Here is a 19,805-nt window from a genome sequence, read left to right as displayed (position 1 = left end):
ATTTGTTTTTATTGCATATAAATATGAAACGTCATCACTATGATATTATATTATCAGATCAAACGAATGAATACTTACGCATAATTTCTTCCCCATGTTATCCAAATTTGCCTCCAAAAGTTCCTCCAAGAAGACTGCCTCTTAAGTTTTGTCCAAGGAGTCTACCCGAATTTATTCCAAGAAGACTACTTTCACCAAAAAGTCCTCCACCAAGGTTTCCTCCAAGAGGTCCTCGACTTCGAATACCAAATCCACTGAACGGATTCTGTCCTCCGAACATCCTGTTGTATGTGCCACTGACTCCAACAGTAGGGTAGAACGTGTACCCTCTGTAGCCGTTGCCAAGGTAATATGGACCGGTTCTTAGCAAGTCTACAAAATTTTCTCCGGGTCTGAAGGGGTTACCGAGGGGAAAGTGCATGGTAAGGGAGGTAACTCTAGGAGGTAAAGATTCTACATATCCAGTGTTAAAATTATCGTATGGGAAGCCCCAATTCCTGGCAGTCGACAGACCGAAAAGAGAAAGAAGAACAAAAACAAAGTTCCTCATCTCGAAGTTGGTTTTTTTTCTGAAATATAATAGAGCTTTAAATGAGGAGTTTGAATTTAAATATAGATGGTTCTTAGATTAGAGTCAAAACACATATAAAGCAGCAAATTAACAATATCTTTTAGATAATAAGCTACTTATGAAAGGATTTCATATTTATACTGCAATGAAATTTTATAAAAAAAACATTTTAATAATCAAGAGAGCAACCTCACCACTCGTACACCGCTTGAAAAAATAGGGAAATATTAAATACCCTTCATTTATGTATTACGTAAAACTCAAACTCATTATATACAAGAGCGACTGATGTTTGCAAGTGTTCAGCTATCGTAACATCCATCCCAACAAGCTTCATTCTTGTGGAACATAATGATCACGAATCGATTATTGTAGTTTTTGTTCTAATTAATGAATTTCAACATGACCTATATGCATTTTGATAATGTATAAAATATTGTAACAATCTTGTTAAGCATATTTGATCATGTTTTAGATTGAAATACAGGAGAAAATAACAGAAAACAGGAGGTCACCAACCTCAGCAATATAGTTACAGAATGGTCAATAATTTTCATACATGTCAGAATGACAAATGTATGTTAGTTTATCGATTTTTACATGGATTACTTTCATTTATTACATGAATGGTCACTAATTTTCATGCATGTCAGAATGATATATATATATGTATATGTATATATTCTCTATATATAAATTAAGGGAAAGAAACTTAGCCTTTTATGGTAAATTATAGATGACAAACACTAATTATATAAAACAAGTTCATACAGAAATTTTGAATTAGGGTTTCCAATATATGATTATCGCCTGTGGCATATATATATATATATATATTTTTGGTTTTCTTTATATATATAAGGTCAATTATGTTTCAAAAAATTAGATAATTCTCCATATAAAAGAGAAAGATATATACACGTATATATATTACATGCTAAATATTAATGCAAATAAAGCATAGGCTTTAAAAAACTATATATATATAATATATTATATATATAAATCCACTCTGTTAAAATTTGATCAAGTATATATATACTTGGATCAAACGTATATACATATATATAACAGATTTTTTTTAACAAACACTATTTATAATTTGATTTCTTGTGTTTTCTATAAATAAATTGAACTTTAAAAAAATGTTTTTTTAAAATTAGATATATACTATATATATAAACCTCCCATCATATTTCTACAAGAGTTTACAATGTTTTACAGTTATCAATTTACTTGTTCATATTTAAACTTTTATACCCGGGTATATAAAAACGTATATATAAAAATTGATATCCCTATATATATATATATATATATATATATATATATATATATATATATATATATATATATATATATATATATATATATATATATATATATATATATATATATATATATATATATATATATATATATATATATATATATATATATATATATATATATATATATATATAGTATGGATATATATATATATAATATATTGACAAAATATTGTCGATATATATACCCTTATACTACATATATATATGCATATATATATTGCGGCAATATCGTTTTTCGTATATATATATATATATAATATATATATATAATATATAAAGCTTTTGCTATTATTTGAAAAGACAAATGTATGTTAGTTTATCGATTTGTACATGGATTACTTTCATACATACAAAGTAAGAGAAAGAAACTTCAGCCTTTTATGGGAAATTATGAAGATGACAAACAGCAATCGAGCTGCAAAGTCAGTTAAAATAATACAAAGTGAAGGCAGATCAATCACAGAATTATAAAAACATCAGAGGTAGAATCAGGTACTATATAGGAGTGAGTTTCCCTGTCTACCAGCCACATCTGCCGTGTGCTCCTTGTCAATGTTGAGCAAACAGATAAAAAGTCTGTGGACCTTAAAGTGTGTAAGAAATGAAAAATGTTAATCTTGAGATCATTTTGTTTAATGATAGATTTTCATTGCTGTCATTGTTTCGACACAAAGTTTCGAAATGTTTCCTGTAAACAAGACTGTTGATATTTTTCACCACCTTGTTTGCGAAAAACTTGTCTCATTTTAAAAACCGTTCGCACAAAGAGCTTGCTCTTCTGTCTCGAATCAACCGAAGAAAAAAAACCCCATATACAGATGAAAATGGTATATAGCTACAAAGATAAGGGAAGTTGACAGTAGAACAGTTAGCCATCAGGTTTTATTGTTTTATTAGTAAAATATCTAAATATGAAACAGGTGAGTCGGAGTTCAGTGGTTATATCGAATCAACGTAGAAATAAGAATGAACTTTGCTAATTGACAAAATATTGTCGATACATATGAATATTTAATTGATGCGCAAAATAAGATGCATCTTTTTTTCATGTAATTTTAAATTCTGCTTCATATGAATACAAAAATATCTGCTTTTCACGGTACCCAACTGGTGCACATGGAATTCCAGCAGATTGTTGGAAGATCTATTCTCTCTAGACTATCGTCAATCAGATAGTGTCAATCAGAAACTCAAGCATCTTTTATCAAATTTGGAGTATTTGTATTTACATAACGTTTAAAAATCAAAATAATGACTAATGAAAAAGTAGGGCAAAGTATATGTTGTATAGTTCCGTAGATCTGTTTTTCATTTAAGGAAGCTCTAAACACTAAAAGAAACTGTTTTTTGGACCCAGAGAAAAATATATCATATAAAGATGTGCATATCGAGAACTTTTCATTCTTTTAGAACATAGGGTACGTGCCTTATTTGGTCAGAAAAAATGTTCAAAGACAATGAACTATTTGTGAGCAGAAATCACTGTTGTTTACTTACATTGGGAATATTAAGGAAATAATCAATTTTATTTCTTACTCTTGGTCTTATATAATGCTGAAAATATTTTAATCTATTATAAATCATATAATTAACTGTAAATAACAATTTCTTTTAATCTTACATCAAAGGGCAGATCACTCTAACTGCATAAAACTACCCTATAAATAGAGCTCTTTAGTGTGCAGTGTTTAGACATCCTTAAAAGTTGTTTTATGATGTAAAATTTATCGCGTGGAATAGATATGTTAAATGTTGAAAAATCGTACTCTTTGATTTTATTGTTTTTGGTAAAGGTTATAAAGTAAAACTGAAGGACCCTCAGATCAAAAAGGGGAATAAGATGAGTAAAAATTGTCTGATCAAGATTTCATTTATTTTTAAAATTCTGACATATTATGATGAAAACGTTTTTATTAGATTAAATTAGATTTTCAATGGTTGGTTTACGCGTACGTATTCGTTAACACTGGATGCCACAACATACTAAGTCAACTTTTAAATTTCATTTTAAAAAGTAGACATTTAAGGAATCAGCTTTCTAACCAAAATATATGGAGATAACGAGCAGTATTCAAGCTTAAATATCCAATAAACAATATGAATCAGGAGCAGAGCAAACATGGATATTCAAACTCTAAAATATCAGAGTTAAGATCAGCTGCCAAGGAGGAGTGAATATCCCCTGCCGATCACAACTGCGGAATGTTCTTGTCATCGGGAATCGGGAAATAAGGAGAAAAACGTCTTTTTTAGTATGTAAATAATAGCCCAACATTTAGTATTAAAAAAGTCGGTCAGAATTTGACTTAAGGTAGGATTCTTCTCTGGTTTCTGACTAGATGAAACATTCAATGTATATTTGCTGATATGTCTTATATATTTCGGTGAAAGAGATTTAAAAGACCATATTTTTCTTTCCTCATCACAATTGTACAACTTTAAATAGAAATGGTAAACTGTGTTTGAAAACTAGCAGGGACTATATTTTTGGCGGAATAGTGGCGTATGAAAATATCTTCTTTTCTGTCTCTCAAAATTATTATAGAACAGTGAATTTAGTTATAATTTTTACACAATCAAAGACATGAAGAATTTTTCAAATGTTAGCTAAATTAATTATAAGGGACTAAAGTTTTAAAATATATCAAATAAATACGATTTTCCAAACAGACTACAATTATGTTAGCTTTTAAAAGCTTCCAATCTAAGTACAGATATGAGCCCAAAATCCATAGAAAGTGTTTTTACTCTCTTATCAAACGGTCAAAACTTTTTTGTTTTTGTATCATTTTGTATCTCTATATGACTTCTCTGCCATATGTGAAAATAAGAAAAAATTTAAATATAGGACGCATATAAAAACTTATGTATCCCCAAAAAATTAAGAAAAATAGAGAAAATTCGGATCAGCCAAAATCCATTTTTGTCAAACTATTTGCATCAATTTTCGTAATATAATCTAATAGACTTTATATGGAAATATCTTTTTATGCGAAAAGAAAAAAAAAAACATTTAATCTTTTGAAATAGAAGACCGTATCACATGATTGGATGCAGTCATTTTCATTCTTAATGTCCAGGGAAAAGGTAATGACCTTGACCTGACCTTGACTCTAATATAAAACGGTCAAAATATATCTAACTGATACCATCTCTTAGTAATATTGTCTTCTTGATTCTGTGAAAATTTCATTAATTTTTTAATACAAGAAACACAGTTTTGTGCGAGAAGAATCCTACCTTAATGATAGATTTTATTGCGGACAATATCATTGTATCGACCAAAGAACTTACAAAATGATGGCTTTAAACGAGACTGCTGATATTCTGGTTTTACCAACTTGTTTGTAAATAATTTACCGGGTTTTAGAAATTGTTTGTACGTAGATCATTCCCTTCCGTATCGAATCAACCGAGACCTCGTATTCAGATTTATTGCTGCACAAGTAAGGGAATTTGACGATTGAAAAGTCGAAGTCAACACATATTAACTTAATTTTGGTTGTTAAATGACCGTTAAAGTCTTTTTCTGGTAAAATATCCAAATATGAAACAGATTTGTCAGAATCTGTGGTATCGATCATATCAAGCTAACCGGGATATATAGTATCGGCAAAAGAATGGAAAAATCGTTGTTAATTCAGGGTTCTCCATCATTTGAAATTTTACTGTGTTGCAGAGTTTACGTGAAGCACTAAAATTTCGCGCTATTTTCGCGATCAATTTCGCAACTGAATCACTACTCATTAAAATTATAAAAGAATATATGTGCACACTTTTTGAAAAAATCACCATTTCGTTGTACAAATGGTTTCGTCGCACATATTGATAAAAGTTAAAGCACGTGTTTTGAAAAGCAGAGGAAATTCTGATCGATACAGTCGATCTATTTATCACTTACAAAATTAAATTTGTTGGGAATTTTTTGTCAGTTTTTTTTTTTATCGAATTTCGAATTGCAAAGAAAAAAAGGGAAACTTCAGAACAGGATAATACTTACTCTTAAGAGTTCCTTGAAAATTTAAAACAATTTATCAGTTAAATGATTTCGGTACGATGTTATGTTTGACTTACATTGTCAGCATATTTCTAGATTCGTGGCTCTATAGAAAAAACATTTTTAATTTTTTTTAAATAATACAATGTATTTTAAAAGCAAAGTATTAACTGTTACTTGGAAATGTGAAACAAATTATTTGTCTTTGTTTCTCCAGGCGTAAAGTCCGGCGAGGGTGTAGGAGATAATTGATTATGCAAGGTGAAGCCATAATTAAGTGCTCTACCTGTTAGAATTGAAAGACGGTATAATGGTTTGATTAAAATTTCAGTTAGAGAGAATTTATCATTTTCTCAATTTTTAAATTTTTTTATGTGTCGCACGCATAAAATTTGAATCGTTACTGTGTCAAAAATTTACTGTGTCGGGAAAAAAAACAGCTCACATATTTAATTGATCATACGTCGTCGATATTATCAAATGTCGAGCTGATGGCTGAAAAGTCGTGAGTTTTTAAGCTATTGATTTTGGTAAAATACTGTGATTTTAAATTTTCCAAAAGTTCCTTGAAATTTTTAGATATCCACATCTGATGCACACCACTTCTCGAATATATCGTTGCACAGTACTTTTGAAGTGTCTCCTTCACTACTGTTTATATTTTAGTGGAAAGTAAAAAAAGGAGTCCTAGTAGAACATTTACTGGAACCGGCTTGTTTCTTTGTTTGTAAGTTTTTATTAATGAAGATTCAAAATCTGATATAGATATGAAAATTCAAATTTATTTTGATTGTTGGTAATATAAAAAAAATCAAAACTGACATAGGATTTTGAAGAATTTTCTCCATAGCTTTAGAAAGAAAGCTATGGGTTTATGTTGGATTACAACTTTTAAAATTAAACCACATCTCCTCTAAAATTCAATTTGAATACTGAGCCTTACAAACAATAATAGTGTTGTTTCCTGCTTTGTAAGCAGGGACCAGTACATACTGATCGTGTACTCTATTTTTTTCACTTCTGAATTATTGAACACAGAAGGATAGTTGCTTTTCATTATATTGATCTCTCAAAATATTAATTATTGGTAATTCAAAGAGAAAAATATATGCAACAATTTATTCTAAAGGTATAAAAATATAACAAAGTATGAAAGTTCTCATCTGGTTTCCCTAGTACACTTTCTTCTCTGAAAAAAGAAAATATTGAATGAAGGATATGGAGATAACGAACAGTATTCAATATCAAAGTCCATAAAACATGGAGAATTAAAAATGAAAACAGGTAAATCAAAATTTTGGTCGTCTATTGTATATTGAGAAGTATATATCCAGAGATTGATATATATCCCCCTTTTTTATATTTCAAATATAATTGATATAATAGAAGTTTTGTTGCGAGTATTATAATTCAAGATACTTTAACATAAAACTCAAATATAGGTTTCTAAATTTACATTTAAGTTTATTCTGAAGGATTTCAAAGAAATATGCAATTGTTTTCTTTTCTTATTTAGACAACATTGAAAATATAGAATTTTCTCTCATAAAAATGCAAAATAACAATTCCTTCTTCAGATCTCAAAATCTTTCAATCATTACAACTTAAAATGCTTCTTACTGACTTAAATCGCTTTGTTTGTATTTTTACTTTTTGTTTAGTATTGAAAGAAATCATTACATGGTTTTGTTATAAAAATATTATTTTTCTTATTTATCAATCTGTGTGTGATATAGTTAGTCTTTATATGTAAGAATAGTTTGTGGCTTTTTAAGAGTTAATGAGAATGCATTAAAGTTACTGATTCCAATTTTAATGACTGAAAGAAATTGATTTCTATCCATAGATTAAAAATAATATTCTAAATTTTAATAAACGAAATACAATAAATTTACAGAAGTATTTATTTGTTTATGCTAATCATGTCTTTGATAATTTCAATTGAATCGTAGAAGAAAAATTGATATTTACTTTATATTTGTATATTATGTTACTTACTTCTGTAGCCAAGTCTTCCAACGTTTCCGCCAGGGAAATATCCACCAACTCCCGGAAATCCTAAACCTCCTGCTCCAAGGCTTCCAGTAAGTCCAGAACCGGAGGGAAATCCTAGTATTCCTCCTGTACTTATGTCACCTAGAGAGGAACCTCCTAAAAGTCCTCCTAATCCGGCGGAAAGTCCATTTAAAGGAAAAGATCCTGTTCTGAATGATTCAGGAATTGCGCCTCCTAACCCGGAAGTGAATCCTCCACCCAAACCTCCTAGGTATTGTCCATAATATCTGAGGTACCACGGATAAGGGTTAATTCTCAGGTCAATGTAATTCCTCCCAGGTTCCCATGGGTTTCCGCCGGGGAAGTATAAGTAATGACTGACGACAGTGGGATAGTATGCCGTGTTGTAGAGGAGGGACGAAGGATAGTATCCAGAGTAGAAGGACGGATAGTAGCCAGTACTGAGTGTGCTAAAGGATGGAAAGTAGCCAGTGCTAAGGGAGTTAAAGGATGGATTGTATCCGCTGGTGAAGGTATTGTAAGTGTTAGGAAGATATGTCTGGTAATTCAGATATCCACCGGAAGTATAGGGTGGATATGTGGCGGAAGTTAGTCCACAGAAAAGGGATAAAATCAATAATATTTTCATTGTCATTTCTGGAAAATGAAAGAAAAAAGATATTTCGTATGTTAATTTAGAATTTTTTGTCTCAAGTTCGTTTAACATATCAAAACCTTAAGTGTGTATTTTCGTGAGTTAGAAATCTGAGATTTTGGACCTACTCCACAGATCAGATCTTTTTTTCCAGATGTATTTATGATAAAAAGTTCATTTAAACAATACAAATCAATAAAAGTTCTTACAATATGAGCATATATTTTATATTAAATTTTACTCTAAACAAATATACAGATGTATCATATATACTTCACATTTAAAAAAAAAAGAAGAAAATAATACATAAAATGACCTCAGCTGAATATGAAGGTTATGTAATTAACTCACCTTTGACGGAAGATTACTGAGTGATGTGATTGAACAAATTCACTGCGGGTTTATATAACAATCTTAGAGTACAAATTTGTGTGCTTGGTGGTCAAGATATGATGTATGAAGTGTAAAATTGATTGAAAAGATGTTGAATTTCATATTTTTTGCGGTAGGCAGAACATACCACAGATATGTTTCTTCCATGTCACAAAGAGTTGACTATCTGTTCTCCAGACCCATTCATAAGTTGCCAGTCTCTAATTTTGCAAACTCATTGGTCAATATGTTAATTTGATAACAAATTAGCAAAATATTCATATTTTCTACATAAAAAGATGGTCAAAATACATATGTTTTAAATTATTAAATTATATGTTTTAAATTATTAAATTATATCGATACTATCTACCGGTATTTTGAAAAAAGCTCTATTGAACACTTTTGTAAAGATATCAAAGGGAAAAAAGATTAATAAACTACTCTTTGAACAGTATATGAAATTATGTTCTCTCAGACCACAAGAGAGGTAAGAGACGGTATGACATGCATGTATTTTAACATCTCTTCTTCTCCTTGACTTCGGGAATTTTATGGATAAATTTCTTTAATTCTATTGAGTTTTTAGTGCTATAATTATTTTGGTTTAATTATTTTATTTTTTAATAAATCACTGATGTTATACTTTTTATATGACACTCAGTAATCAATTCGTAAGAACACGTTTGAAAGGAGAAATGATCATCGGTATCATTAAAGGAAATTAACAAAATCGGTGAAATTAATTGTTTACTTCTTTAAAATTCTTGAAAAATGTCTCTGGTCAAATTATCAAACTTTCTAAATTTGATATTTACTTTTTGTTTAAAAATATATACATTTACGTAGATAATTTTATAGACTTTTTTTTCAAATTGATAATGAACTGGAAGATTGACAAAGGTTTATGCGTCTATCCACTTTTTTCTTCCCCAACAAAAAAGCTTAAGTAAACTATAATTAACTATAGTTTACTTTAGTAAATCAAAGCTCCAAAGTTTTCACTATATATAGTTGTTTTTTTTATAGTAAATCAAAGTTACAATGTTTTCAGTGTATTAAATTAAATTTCTTTAGTTTTCACAATAGTTGATCAACGTTCTAAAGTTTTCACTATAGTAAATCAAAGTTTTTATTTTTTTATCACAGTAAATAAAAGCTTCAATTTTTTTTACTTTGTATTCATAAAGTCAGAAGTATGTGCAAAATTTAACGTTAGCAGCATTTTACAGTTGTGTTCTTCAACTCGACATTTAGATATATTGACAACGTATTGTCAATTAACATTGGTAATTTCCATTCTTATGGGGATACGATATATCCTAGTGATCTTGAGAAAAAAGATACTCCAAAAATTGTTTCATATTTAATTTTACTTGAAAAAGACATAATGCAAAATGAAGCTTGAAAACGTGATGACTTTTTTTCTATGCAACAATTTTCATTTTACTCATCTTTATCAGCTGCATTCAAGGTTTTTGGAAATCGCAGAAAAAGAACTTATAAAACGAGGTAAATTATTGACAAACAAGTTGACAAAAAATTAAAATTGTTTTAGAGAAATAAGATTTTCGTACTTTCTATGGTCGATACAATGACCTTGTCAGCAAATATAAATTATCATTGAGTTACATGTGATTTGTGGTTTTTGCAATGATAGCCATTATATACATAAATGTATTTAGATTTACATGACAGAAATAGGAGCACATTACGGTTGTAAGTATAAAAATCATGACAATATCTCTGAATGGCACCCGCTCCCACCTTTGATGTTTCGTGTTTGCTCTGCTCCTAATTTGTATTGTTTTATAGATTTTTTTTTCTTGAATGCTGTTCGTTATCTCCATATTTTTCATTGGTACTATAGTTAATTATAGAAAAATATACTAAGTTAACTATTACTAGTTTACTATAGCTTTTTGTAAGTGCCAGAAATGTCTAGGTTAAGATTTGCAGCATTGTATTTTAATTTTTGTTACATTGTTGCATTGTATTTTAATTTTTGTTGAACAGAAGAGTTTAAAGGAATCTTAGTTACTCTTTAATGTCATGTGATTTTACACCTTTACTGTGATATATGACAATAAAGAACAGTAATCAAGCTAAAAAGTTCATTGGAACAAACAACATTTTGAGCAGAGCAAACAATACAGGGACCTCTAGTAACCTCAGAGGTGGGATAAGGTGCCACGTGCCGCTAAATTGACCTTCTACAGTGTGTGAGGTAAAAGAATAATTTTCTGTGGTAGAAATAACATGAAAGACATATCGTCACATGACCAAAAATTAGTGATATTTTGTAATGTTCATTGATCGGATTATACTTCCTCATGTTGTAAATTCATTCATCAAATTTTAAGTAAAGTACAATGAAGTTAAACATCATTGTTTAGAGAATGCACAACATGTTGAAATTATTTCAAACAATTAAAAAACTTGTTTAACATTGTCATATATACATTTCAGTTTAAATGTATCTTCATTTGAGAGAATTGTGAGATTAAAACATAAATACAGCAGAATGTATTAAATTTTCTGGAAAAAGAAAACAAAATATGAAAATCCTCAAAAGACTTTATTTTAAATGCTATTCAAAATCAAACAATAAATACCGGTTTACGTCTGACACCACATTGCTTGAATATCTGTTCCAGTATCTCTTCATAATCCTTTCGTTATTTCCCGATCATGACTTGGAGCACAAGGCGGGGGTGACCGATAAGCACTAAATCCTTCTAGGCACCTGATCCAAAAACTTATGATGGTTTTGATTTCCGCAATTGTTCTGCTCCTGATTTGTATATATTAAGAGGGTTTGGCTTGAATATTGTTTGTTATATCGATATAGATCATAAAAACAAATTATTAAGATATTTAGAATGTTTTCATGTCTTTATAGATAGAGTCACATATTTTTTTTATTGACAATACTTATTATTTCTGATAGGATTACATTATTAATTAATAAATAGAATCCTCACGTATCTTGTACACACGAATAGAAAAAAAAAACTTTATTTCTTGTAAGAAAACCTATTGTAGTGGCATACATGGCCATCTTTAGAATTAAAAATACAAGTTAAAACAGGAGTTCGTCGCCCTTGCAGTATTATGTGATGCAAAAGGGTAATTTCCACACATGTCAGAATGATAAATTATGAGCTTGAGATAAAAGATACCACAGACTCTGACACGTCTGTCTGATAATCGGATATTTTACTTGAAATCGACTTAATGCTAATCTAACAACCAAGTGTTGTGATAAACGTAATGACGGTAACTTCCTTTACTTTTGCAGCAATATACCTACATCACCTGCATACTGAGTTTATATCTCTCAGTGGATTCGACACATAAGAGCCTATACGAACAATTTTAAAACGAGGTAAAGTTATTGACAAAGAAGTTGATGAAACAAGAATATCAGCAGTCTCGTTTAAAATCATCATTTCGTAAGTTCTTTGGTCGATACAATGACCTTGTCAGCAAATACAATTTATCATTGAGTCAAATGCTGACTTTTTCATACTTATTTTTAGGCCATTATTTACTATGTGAATTGTAGAAGGATTTTTTTCCATATTTCTCAATCATGACAGGAAGCACACGGCGGGTGTGACCGGTCAGCAGGGGATGCTCACTCCTCAATGACACCCGATTCCACCTCGTACGTGTTTGCCCCGCTCCTATTTTGTAATGTTTAATGGACTATTAGCTCGAATACAGTTCGGTATCTCCACATATTTCATGTATGTTACTTTGCAAATTTACAGCATCATCTGCTGACCGGTTACACTCTCCCTGTGCTCCGTGTCATGGTCGGGCAAACTAAAGAAATCTGGGGACGATTCGGTGCCTAAATAATGACGTAACAACTCGTATTCAAATAGTTAATCGGCATTCAAATTAATGTTAGAATGCCATTGTCGACATTAACATTGTATAGACTATAGAGTTTGCGAAATGTTGACTTTAAACGAGATTATTGATATTCTACATTCTTTAACTTGTTTGTCAAAAGTTTAATTGCATTGTTTTTGAAATCGTTCACATAATGAGCATGCTCTTGCATATCGAATCAACTGGGAAAAATAAACAAGATATACGGAATATTATGGTCCATGTATATCAATACTAATGTTATTGTGATTTAAGTTCAATGCACGTGGTTTAGGGGTTATAGGGTAGGCGCGGTTTTATAAATAAAATTGGCAGAAAACAGGAAATTGCTATAGTCTGTTTCTTTTGAAAACATGCTTTTTCCAGGCGTTTCTGAAAGACTTTCGTGATTGGGTAGATAGAGAGGGGGTGTAAAAATCAATATACTTTATCTTTTCTTTGTGATAATTTACGGCAAAAACTGGAGCTCATTTGCAACAAGTTTCCCAAAGTGGCCCGATACGCTGGTAAAAAATATGTGTAATATCATCTACACTGACAAACCTTTGTTTGCCTGATATGGCTATTGTTATAACGCACAACAGATCTTACCACGAACAACTGACTAATCGCTAATGGCACCTGATCCGACCTCTGATGTTTTGGAGGTCCGTGTTTACTCTGCTCCTATTTTGTAATTTTTTATAGACTTCTGATTTGGAATACTGTTCGTTATATCCATATATTTCATTGAATGAATTGCAACGTTTACGCTAACTGCAGAAAAAGATTAGAAGCTATAAAAGATGTCACCGGTGTTTTTACTGGTCTTCACTAGATAATATGTATAATAAATTGTACTTTGATTCAAGTTCAGAACACCAAGGGTATGGAATATCTTGGGCATCTAAATGGACAAAACATTTTTGCATATCAATACTCATGATCATTAGTGTTTTCTTCTTTTTTTGGCAAAAGAATCCACCAATTGTATTCATCTATATTACAACAAAGGAATGAATACAGATTCAAATCACCTTGCAGTATGACTTAGAGAAATCTAGAATTCCTCGTTGGTAATTGTGTGCATTGAAATAATAGAATAAAAAGGAACAATTGAAATTGCTTTTCATATACAAAATGCATGGAAAAAATGTTTCTGCCTTTCCGATTGCCTTGACATTTTTTGTTTTTTAAGCGTAAAATTCCTGTAGTATCAGCATTAACCCATAGCATGTTGGTGCCTCATTTGCTGATCTGACGCCAAAAATAAAGTCCAGCTTCCCATGCAAATATATTTGTCCAAAAAGAAATTTTAATGAATGACCTATGAAATCATAGAGAAGATTTATTAATATTTGAATGAATTCAAGAGAGATTGAAGTATATATTTCTACAGATATCATAATGTGGTGAAAACTAAAACACAACATAACTTTTCTGTTTACGTGTCTCCGCATGTTAGTCACTTCTTAGCCACATTTCTTTGAATAATTTACCTTATTTCACTGTAGTCTCGCTAATTCTCGCCACAGCTACAGCCGGAGCTACTTTGAACTCCTCGGGCTCTACAGAGCTCATGTTTCTTGTTATGCAATGTATACAATGCCGACTTTAAATAAAATTTACTTGCTTACCTACTTTTAATTTGCACAACATCGAAAAATGAGAGGTTCCAAACACATTAGTAGGGGTGTGTATATAGCTATAGATACATGTATGTAGATAGGACGACAAGAATTTTAAGTCTTTATGTTTATCACTAAGATTTTTTATTAGTAAAATATCCAAAGATGAAACAGATTGTTAGGTTTTGTGGTTTCCTTTATTTCAAGCTCAACGGATATATATTGAATGAATGTTGAAATGAAAATGAAAATTGATAATTGATAATACGTCTTCGATACATCTGTACATTAAATCAAATGTCATAATTAAATACTTTTTTATGTAAATTTCATTTAATAAATTCTGTTTCATATAAATACACAAAAAATATCGTGTGCACAATAAATACTCATCGGATTGCAACAAATTGTTAGAGGACGATCTTCAAACCTTGCATCTTTTTAATATCAACTGCAGATAATGTACCATTAATTTTTTTCTAACAAAATAATTCTTGCAAATTGCTAATAGGAAGGCAAGCCTAAGCTAGTAAATCAAGAAAATCCATTTTTATTAAAAACAAATTGCCTATGATGTAAAAAAAAAAGTATGGACTTAAATTTATCGTGGGGAATAGTTATATAAATTGTGGGAAAATCGTACATTTTGAATTCATTGATTTCGGTAAATTGTTATGATTTAAAATTCTTAGAGGTTCCTTAGAACAAAAAGATAAATAACACTAGAGCAAAGCTCGTTGCAAATCAACGAGAAGGTCTTCCGTCCTGTTTGACCGGAAGAAAATTTCATTTTTACAAAAACGAGTAATAGCGTCCTAAAATTGTTTAAATCCTCTAAATCTATGTCAGTTAATGCAAAAATTAGCCATTTTTGCTACTTCCGGTTTAACCGGAAGTGACGACGACGGACGGAAAATTAATTTTTTTGCTCCCAGTGACAGATGTTTCCCAAAAACTTGTCAAGAATGGCAAAATATGCGTTTTCCGACTACTTCCGGTTTGGCCGGAAATGACGTCGCCGGACGTATTTTGACGAGCTCAATAGATTGACCTCGACATTTTGAATAACTTTGCTTCTTTGACGTATTACAAATTCTCAATACTTTTTGAGATATAAAGGAAAAACTTTTGGCCCCTCTTGGCCCTTAATTATAGGGGCCAGCCCTTTTTCTGAGATATCATTTAAAAGATCTACTAATTCTGCACAAATTATGTTCTATATATTTTAACAAAATATTTTTAGTTAAGAAGATAAAAAGCAAAATATGAGTAATTTTTGGCTCTTTTAAGCGTTCTAATTTTTGACCCTTATATAGCGCCATTTTGAATAGAGAAATCGAAAACAAAAACCGATGTGCACAACTTCAATCCTTCTGATAGCTAAAAACAGTAAAATTTCTGCTCCAGCTTTAGCCGTCTCTGAGCCTTTGTCTGGAAACGAAAGCCTATAAATTTTCGTTTAAAGAGAAATAACTTAAAACCGGAAGTGACTTTTCGAAATTTTCGACAGCATTCTGATAGAGTTTAGTAACTTCTAGTACCTCTGAAAATTTGAGCGAAATCAATTGAGAAATGAGTGAGATATGAGGCTTCAAAGTTGGCGTCTAGGAAGTAGAAGAAAAAAAAGAACTAGAGCAAAGCTCGTTGCAAAGCAACGAGTAGGTCTTCCGTCCTGTTTGACCGGAAGTAGCTTTCATTTTTAACAAAAATGAGAAATAACGCCCGAAAATGCTTTGAATCCTCAAAAACTAAGTTAATTAATGCAAAAATAAGTCAGTTTTTGCTACTTCCGGTTTGACCGGAAGTAACGACGACGCATGGAAAATTAATTTTTATGCTCCCAGAGACATATGTTGCCCAAAAACTTGTCAAAAACGGCAAAAATACGCGTTTTCCGACTACTTCCGGCTTGGCAGGAAGTGACGATGCTGGACGTATTTTGACGACTCCGTTAGATTAAGCTTGACATTTTCAACAACTTTGCTTCTTTGATGTATAACAAATTCTCAATGCTTTTTGAGATATCTGGAAAGAAATTTTGGCCCCTCTAGATCCCTTAATTTAGGGGTCAGCCCTTTTTCCGATATATCATTTGAAAGATCTTCTAATTCTGCACAAATTATGTTCTATATATTTTAACAAAATATTTTTAGTTTAGAAGATAAGAAGCAAAATATGAGTAATTTTTGGTTGTTTTATGCGTTCTAATTTTTAACCCCTATATAGCGCCATTTTGAATAGAATAATCGAAAAACAAAAACCGATGTGCACAACTTCAATCCTTTTATTATCTAAAATCAGTAGAATTTCTGCTTCAGCTTTAGCCGTCTCTGAGCCTTTGTCTGGAAACGAAAGCCTATAAATTTTTCATTTAAAGGGAAATTACTCAAAACCGGAAGTGACTCTTTGAAATTTTAGTCAGCATTCTGATAGAGTTTATAAACGTCTATAACCTCTGAAAATTTGAGCGAAATCCGTTGAGAAATGAGTGAGATATGAGGCCTCAAAGTTACGGTCTAGGAAGCAGAAGAAAAAAAGAATAATAATCTTTACCAACAGAATCAGTAGAAGGTCTTCCGTTGGAAACGGAAGACCTTAATAATAATCTTTACCAACAGAATCAGTAGAAGGTCTTCCGTTGGAAACGGAAGACCTTAAAAAGTAAAAATTGTCTTATCCAGATCTCATTTTATTTTAAATCTTTCCTATTATTATGAAACCCTTTTAAATAAGTAAGACTTTATTAGTTTTCCATGGTTGATGAACGTGTTCTTTATCCGTGAGTGCTACGACATTGCATTGTCTTTTGTTTATGGTGAACTTTTATTTAAAAAACAAAATAATGTACGTTATATAAGATACCATTGATTCTGTTCCTTTAAAGAATCAGCTTTACAAGAATGTCAAAATCATATAGCAACTCCCTGATAATCACTGGTAAAATTGGTAATTGTTAATAACAATACTAAAAGGTAAGGTATGCCGCAATTTATTTCAAAAGTATAAAAGTACAACAAAGCATGGCAGTTCTCTTCTAAAGTTCCTAGTATACTTTCTTCTCTGGAAAGAAAATACATAAAACAATGATTAAAATAAGAAAAGATTCAATCATAATTTTATTTTAATTATCTCTACATAATGAGGACAATATATCAAGGAATTTGAACTCATCCCCCACCCCGTTTAATATTTTTATCAATATCAAATTTCAGATTTATTTAACTTGCATTAAAATGGAACTCTAAAATAGCCCTCTAGAAGTACATTTGTTCTGACGAAATATGCCATTCGCATTCTTTTCTTTGGTAAAATGCAACATATCGATTTTTTTTCTCATGGACCTTAACAATTTTTATTGGGCACATTTACAAAAAAGGTCTAAAATAAATATCCACTATACATACTTTTAAGGACAAATAAGGATTTTTGAAGGCAGTTTTACTTTTTAAGGACCTGTATATCCCAATTTAAAAAAGACTTATCCTTAGAAAAAATTTTATAGTTGTATTGTATGACTTCGTTCCTCTGGTCTTCTCTTAGAAAACGGAAGGCCATTCCAAGTTTTTTTTTTATGTTAAGCCACTATGCGCGCATGGTGGCTTAACATAGAAAAAACTTGGAATGGCCTCCCGCTTTCTAAGAGAAGACCAGAGGAATCCATTTCTAAAACGAGATATCATTGACAAGCAAGTTGATGAAATAAGAATATCAGCTGTCTCGTTTAAAGTCATCATTTCGTACGTTCTATGATCGTTACAATCTCATTATTGAGCTAAACGCTTACTGCTGTTCTTCATATTAGTGTCGACGGATTTTTCCGTCATTTCCTGTTCATGTCAAGGAGCACACTGCGGGTGTGATCGGTCGGCAGGGAATGCTCACTTCTCCGTGGCATTTGATCCCACTACTGATATCTTGGAAGCTCATGTTTGCTCTGCTCCAATTTTGTATTATCTAATAGATTTTTGAGCTTGAATACTGTTTGTTATCTGCGTATATGTCATTACTAAATACTGTTTAATGACAGAAGAAATTCTTTATATTGCTCGATTGTTTTGCTTTCTTTAGAACCTAATTTATATATATTTTTTTAATTTTAATGAAAGGAAAGCTTTTATATTTTTTTGCTCATCATGCTCTAGATATACGCAATTGAACATAATTGAACGCTTTTTAAATAAAGTTACTACTTCAAATATATTAGGATTCTTACTTCTGTAGCCAAGTCCTCCAACATTTCCGCCAGGGAAATATCCACCAACTCCCGGAAATCCTAAACTTCCTGCTCCAAGGCTTCCGGTAAGTCCAGAACCGGAAGGAAATCCTAGTATACCACTGGTACTTAAGTCACTTAGTGAGGAACCTCCTAAGAGTCCTCCTAATCCGGCAGTAAGTCCGTTTAATGGTAGAGATCCTGTTCCGAATGATTCAGGGATTACGCCTCCTAACCCGGAAGTGAATCCCCCACCCAGACCTCCTAGGTATTGTCCATAATATCTGAGGTACCACGGATACGGGTTAATTCTCAAGTCAATATAATTCCTCCCAGGTTCCCATGGGTTACCTCCGGGGAAATACAGGTAATGACTGACGACAGTGGGATAGTATGCCGTGTTGTAGAGGAGGGACGAAGGATAGTATCCAGAATTGAGGGATGGATAGTAGCCAGTGCTGAGTGTGTTAAGGGATGGATAGTAGCCAGTGCTGAGGGAGTTAAAGGATGGATTGTATCCGCTGGTGAAGGTATTGTAAGTGTTAGGAAAATATGTCTGGTAATTCAGATATCCACCGGAAGTATAGGGTGGATATGTGGCGGAAGTTAGTCCACAGAAAAGAGATAAGAGCAACAATGATTTCATTGTTATTCCTGGAAAATAAAGAAAAATATTTCGTATGTTAGTTTACAATTTTGTGTCTATCATTTCTGTTCAACACAAGAAAATCTGATCTTATAGCAACAAACAATATGAAGTATACATTTTCGCGATAAAGCACAATTTTGACCCACACCCCTTTTCCCGCTCAAACTTTTTTTTTTATATTTCTTGTGGCGAGTGCAGATATGATCTTATGGAACCTGACTATCACGGAGTGTTTCGTACTACAAGAAGTTCTAACAGAATAACAATTTCCATTGCACATCTCAAATTTTACCCAAAACTATTCAAAGTTATCTGATTGATTCTTAGTCAAAAAACGGTGACTTTTGAATGTATTAGTGATCAAGTGTTTAAAAAGAAATATATGAAAATGATAGTTTAATTCATTTAGTCCTAAAATATAACTAAGATGTAAAGAAGTATCGTAAATATTTCATATTTTCATCAATAAAATACTTTTTAAATTAACCTTTGCTAAATATGAATGTCATTAT

General features: G+C 31.2%; 3 protein-coding genes across 3 annotated transcripts; all 3 read right to left on the bottom strand.

Annotated features, from left to right (window-relative positions):
* Positions 1 to 97: 97 nt before the first annotated feature.
* Positions 98 to 557, bottom strand: LOC134259767 (uncharacterized). Its single transcript, XM_062742372.1, has one exon. The coding sequence runs from the start codon at positions 548 to 550 to the stop codon at positions 98 to 100; it is 453 nt and encodes a 150-aa protein (XP_062598356.1). The 5' UTR covers positions 551 to 557.
* A 6,462-nt stretch (positions 558 to 7,019) lies between these two features.
* LOC134259766 (uncharacterized) lies at positions 7,020 to 8,547 on the bottom strand. The gene is made up of 2 exons (XM_062742371.1): positions 7,898 to 8,547; positions 7,020 to 7,088 (listed from the first exon to the last, which is right to left on the bottom strand). Exons 1-2 carry the CDS (start codon positions 8,541 to 8,543, stop codon positions 7,072 to 7,074), a joined length of 663 nt encoding a protein of 220 aa, XP_062598355.1. The 5' UTR covers positions 8,544 to 8,547; the 3' UTR covers positions 7,020 to 7,071.
* Positions 8,548 to 17,416: 8,869 nt separating this feature from the next.
* On the bottom strand, positions 17,417 to 19,344 carry LOC134259765 (shematrin-like protein 1). Its single transcript, XM_062742370.1, has 2 exons — positions 18,645 to 19,344; positions 17,417 to 17,491 (listed from the first exon to the last, which is right to left on the bottom strand). The coding sequence occupies exons 1-2, from the start codon at positions 19,288 to 19,290 to the stop codon at positions 17,475 to 17,477; spliced, it is 663 nt and encodes a 220-aa protein (XP_062598354.1). The 5' UTR covers positions 19,291 to 19,344; the 3' UTR covers positions 17,417 to 17,474.
* Between the last annotated feature and the right edge of the window lie 461 nt (positions 19,345 to 19,805).

The sequence above is a fragment of the Saccostrea cucullata genome, unplaced genomic scaffold, assembly GCF_032062105.1.
Source record: "Saccostrea cucullata isolate Sc308-1 unplaced genomic scaffold, CSIRO_AGI_Scuc_v1 ctg452, whole genome shotgun sequence".
NCBI lineage: Eukaryota > Metazoa > Mollusca > Bivalvia > Ostreida > Ostreidae > Saccostrea > Saccostrea cuccullata.
This window is presented reverse-complemented; position numbering and strand designations above follow the sequence as displayed.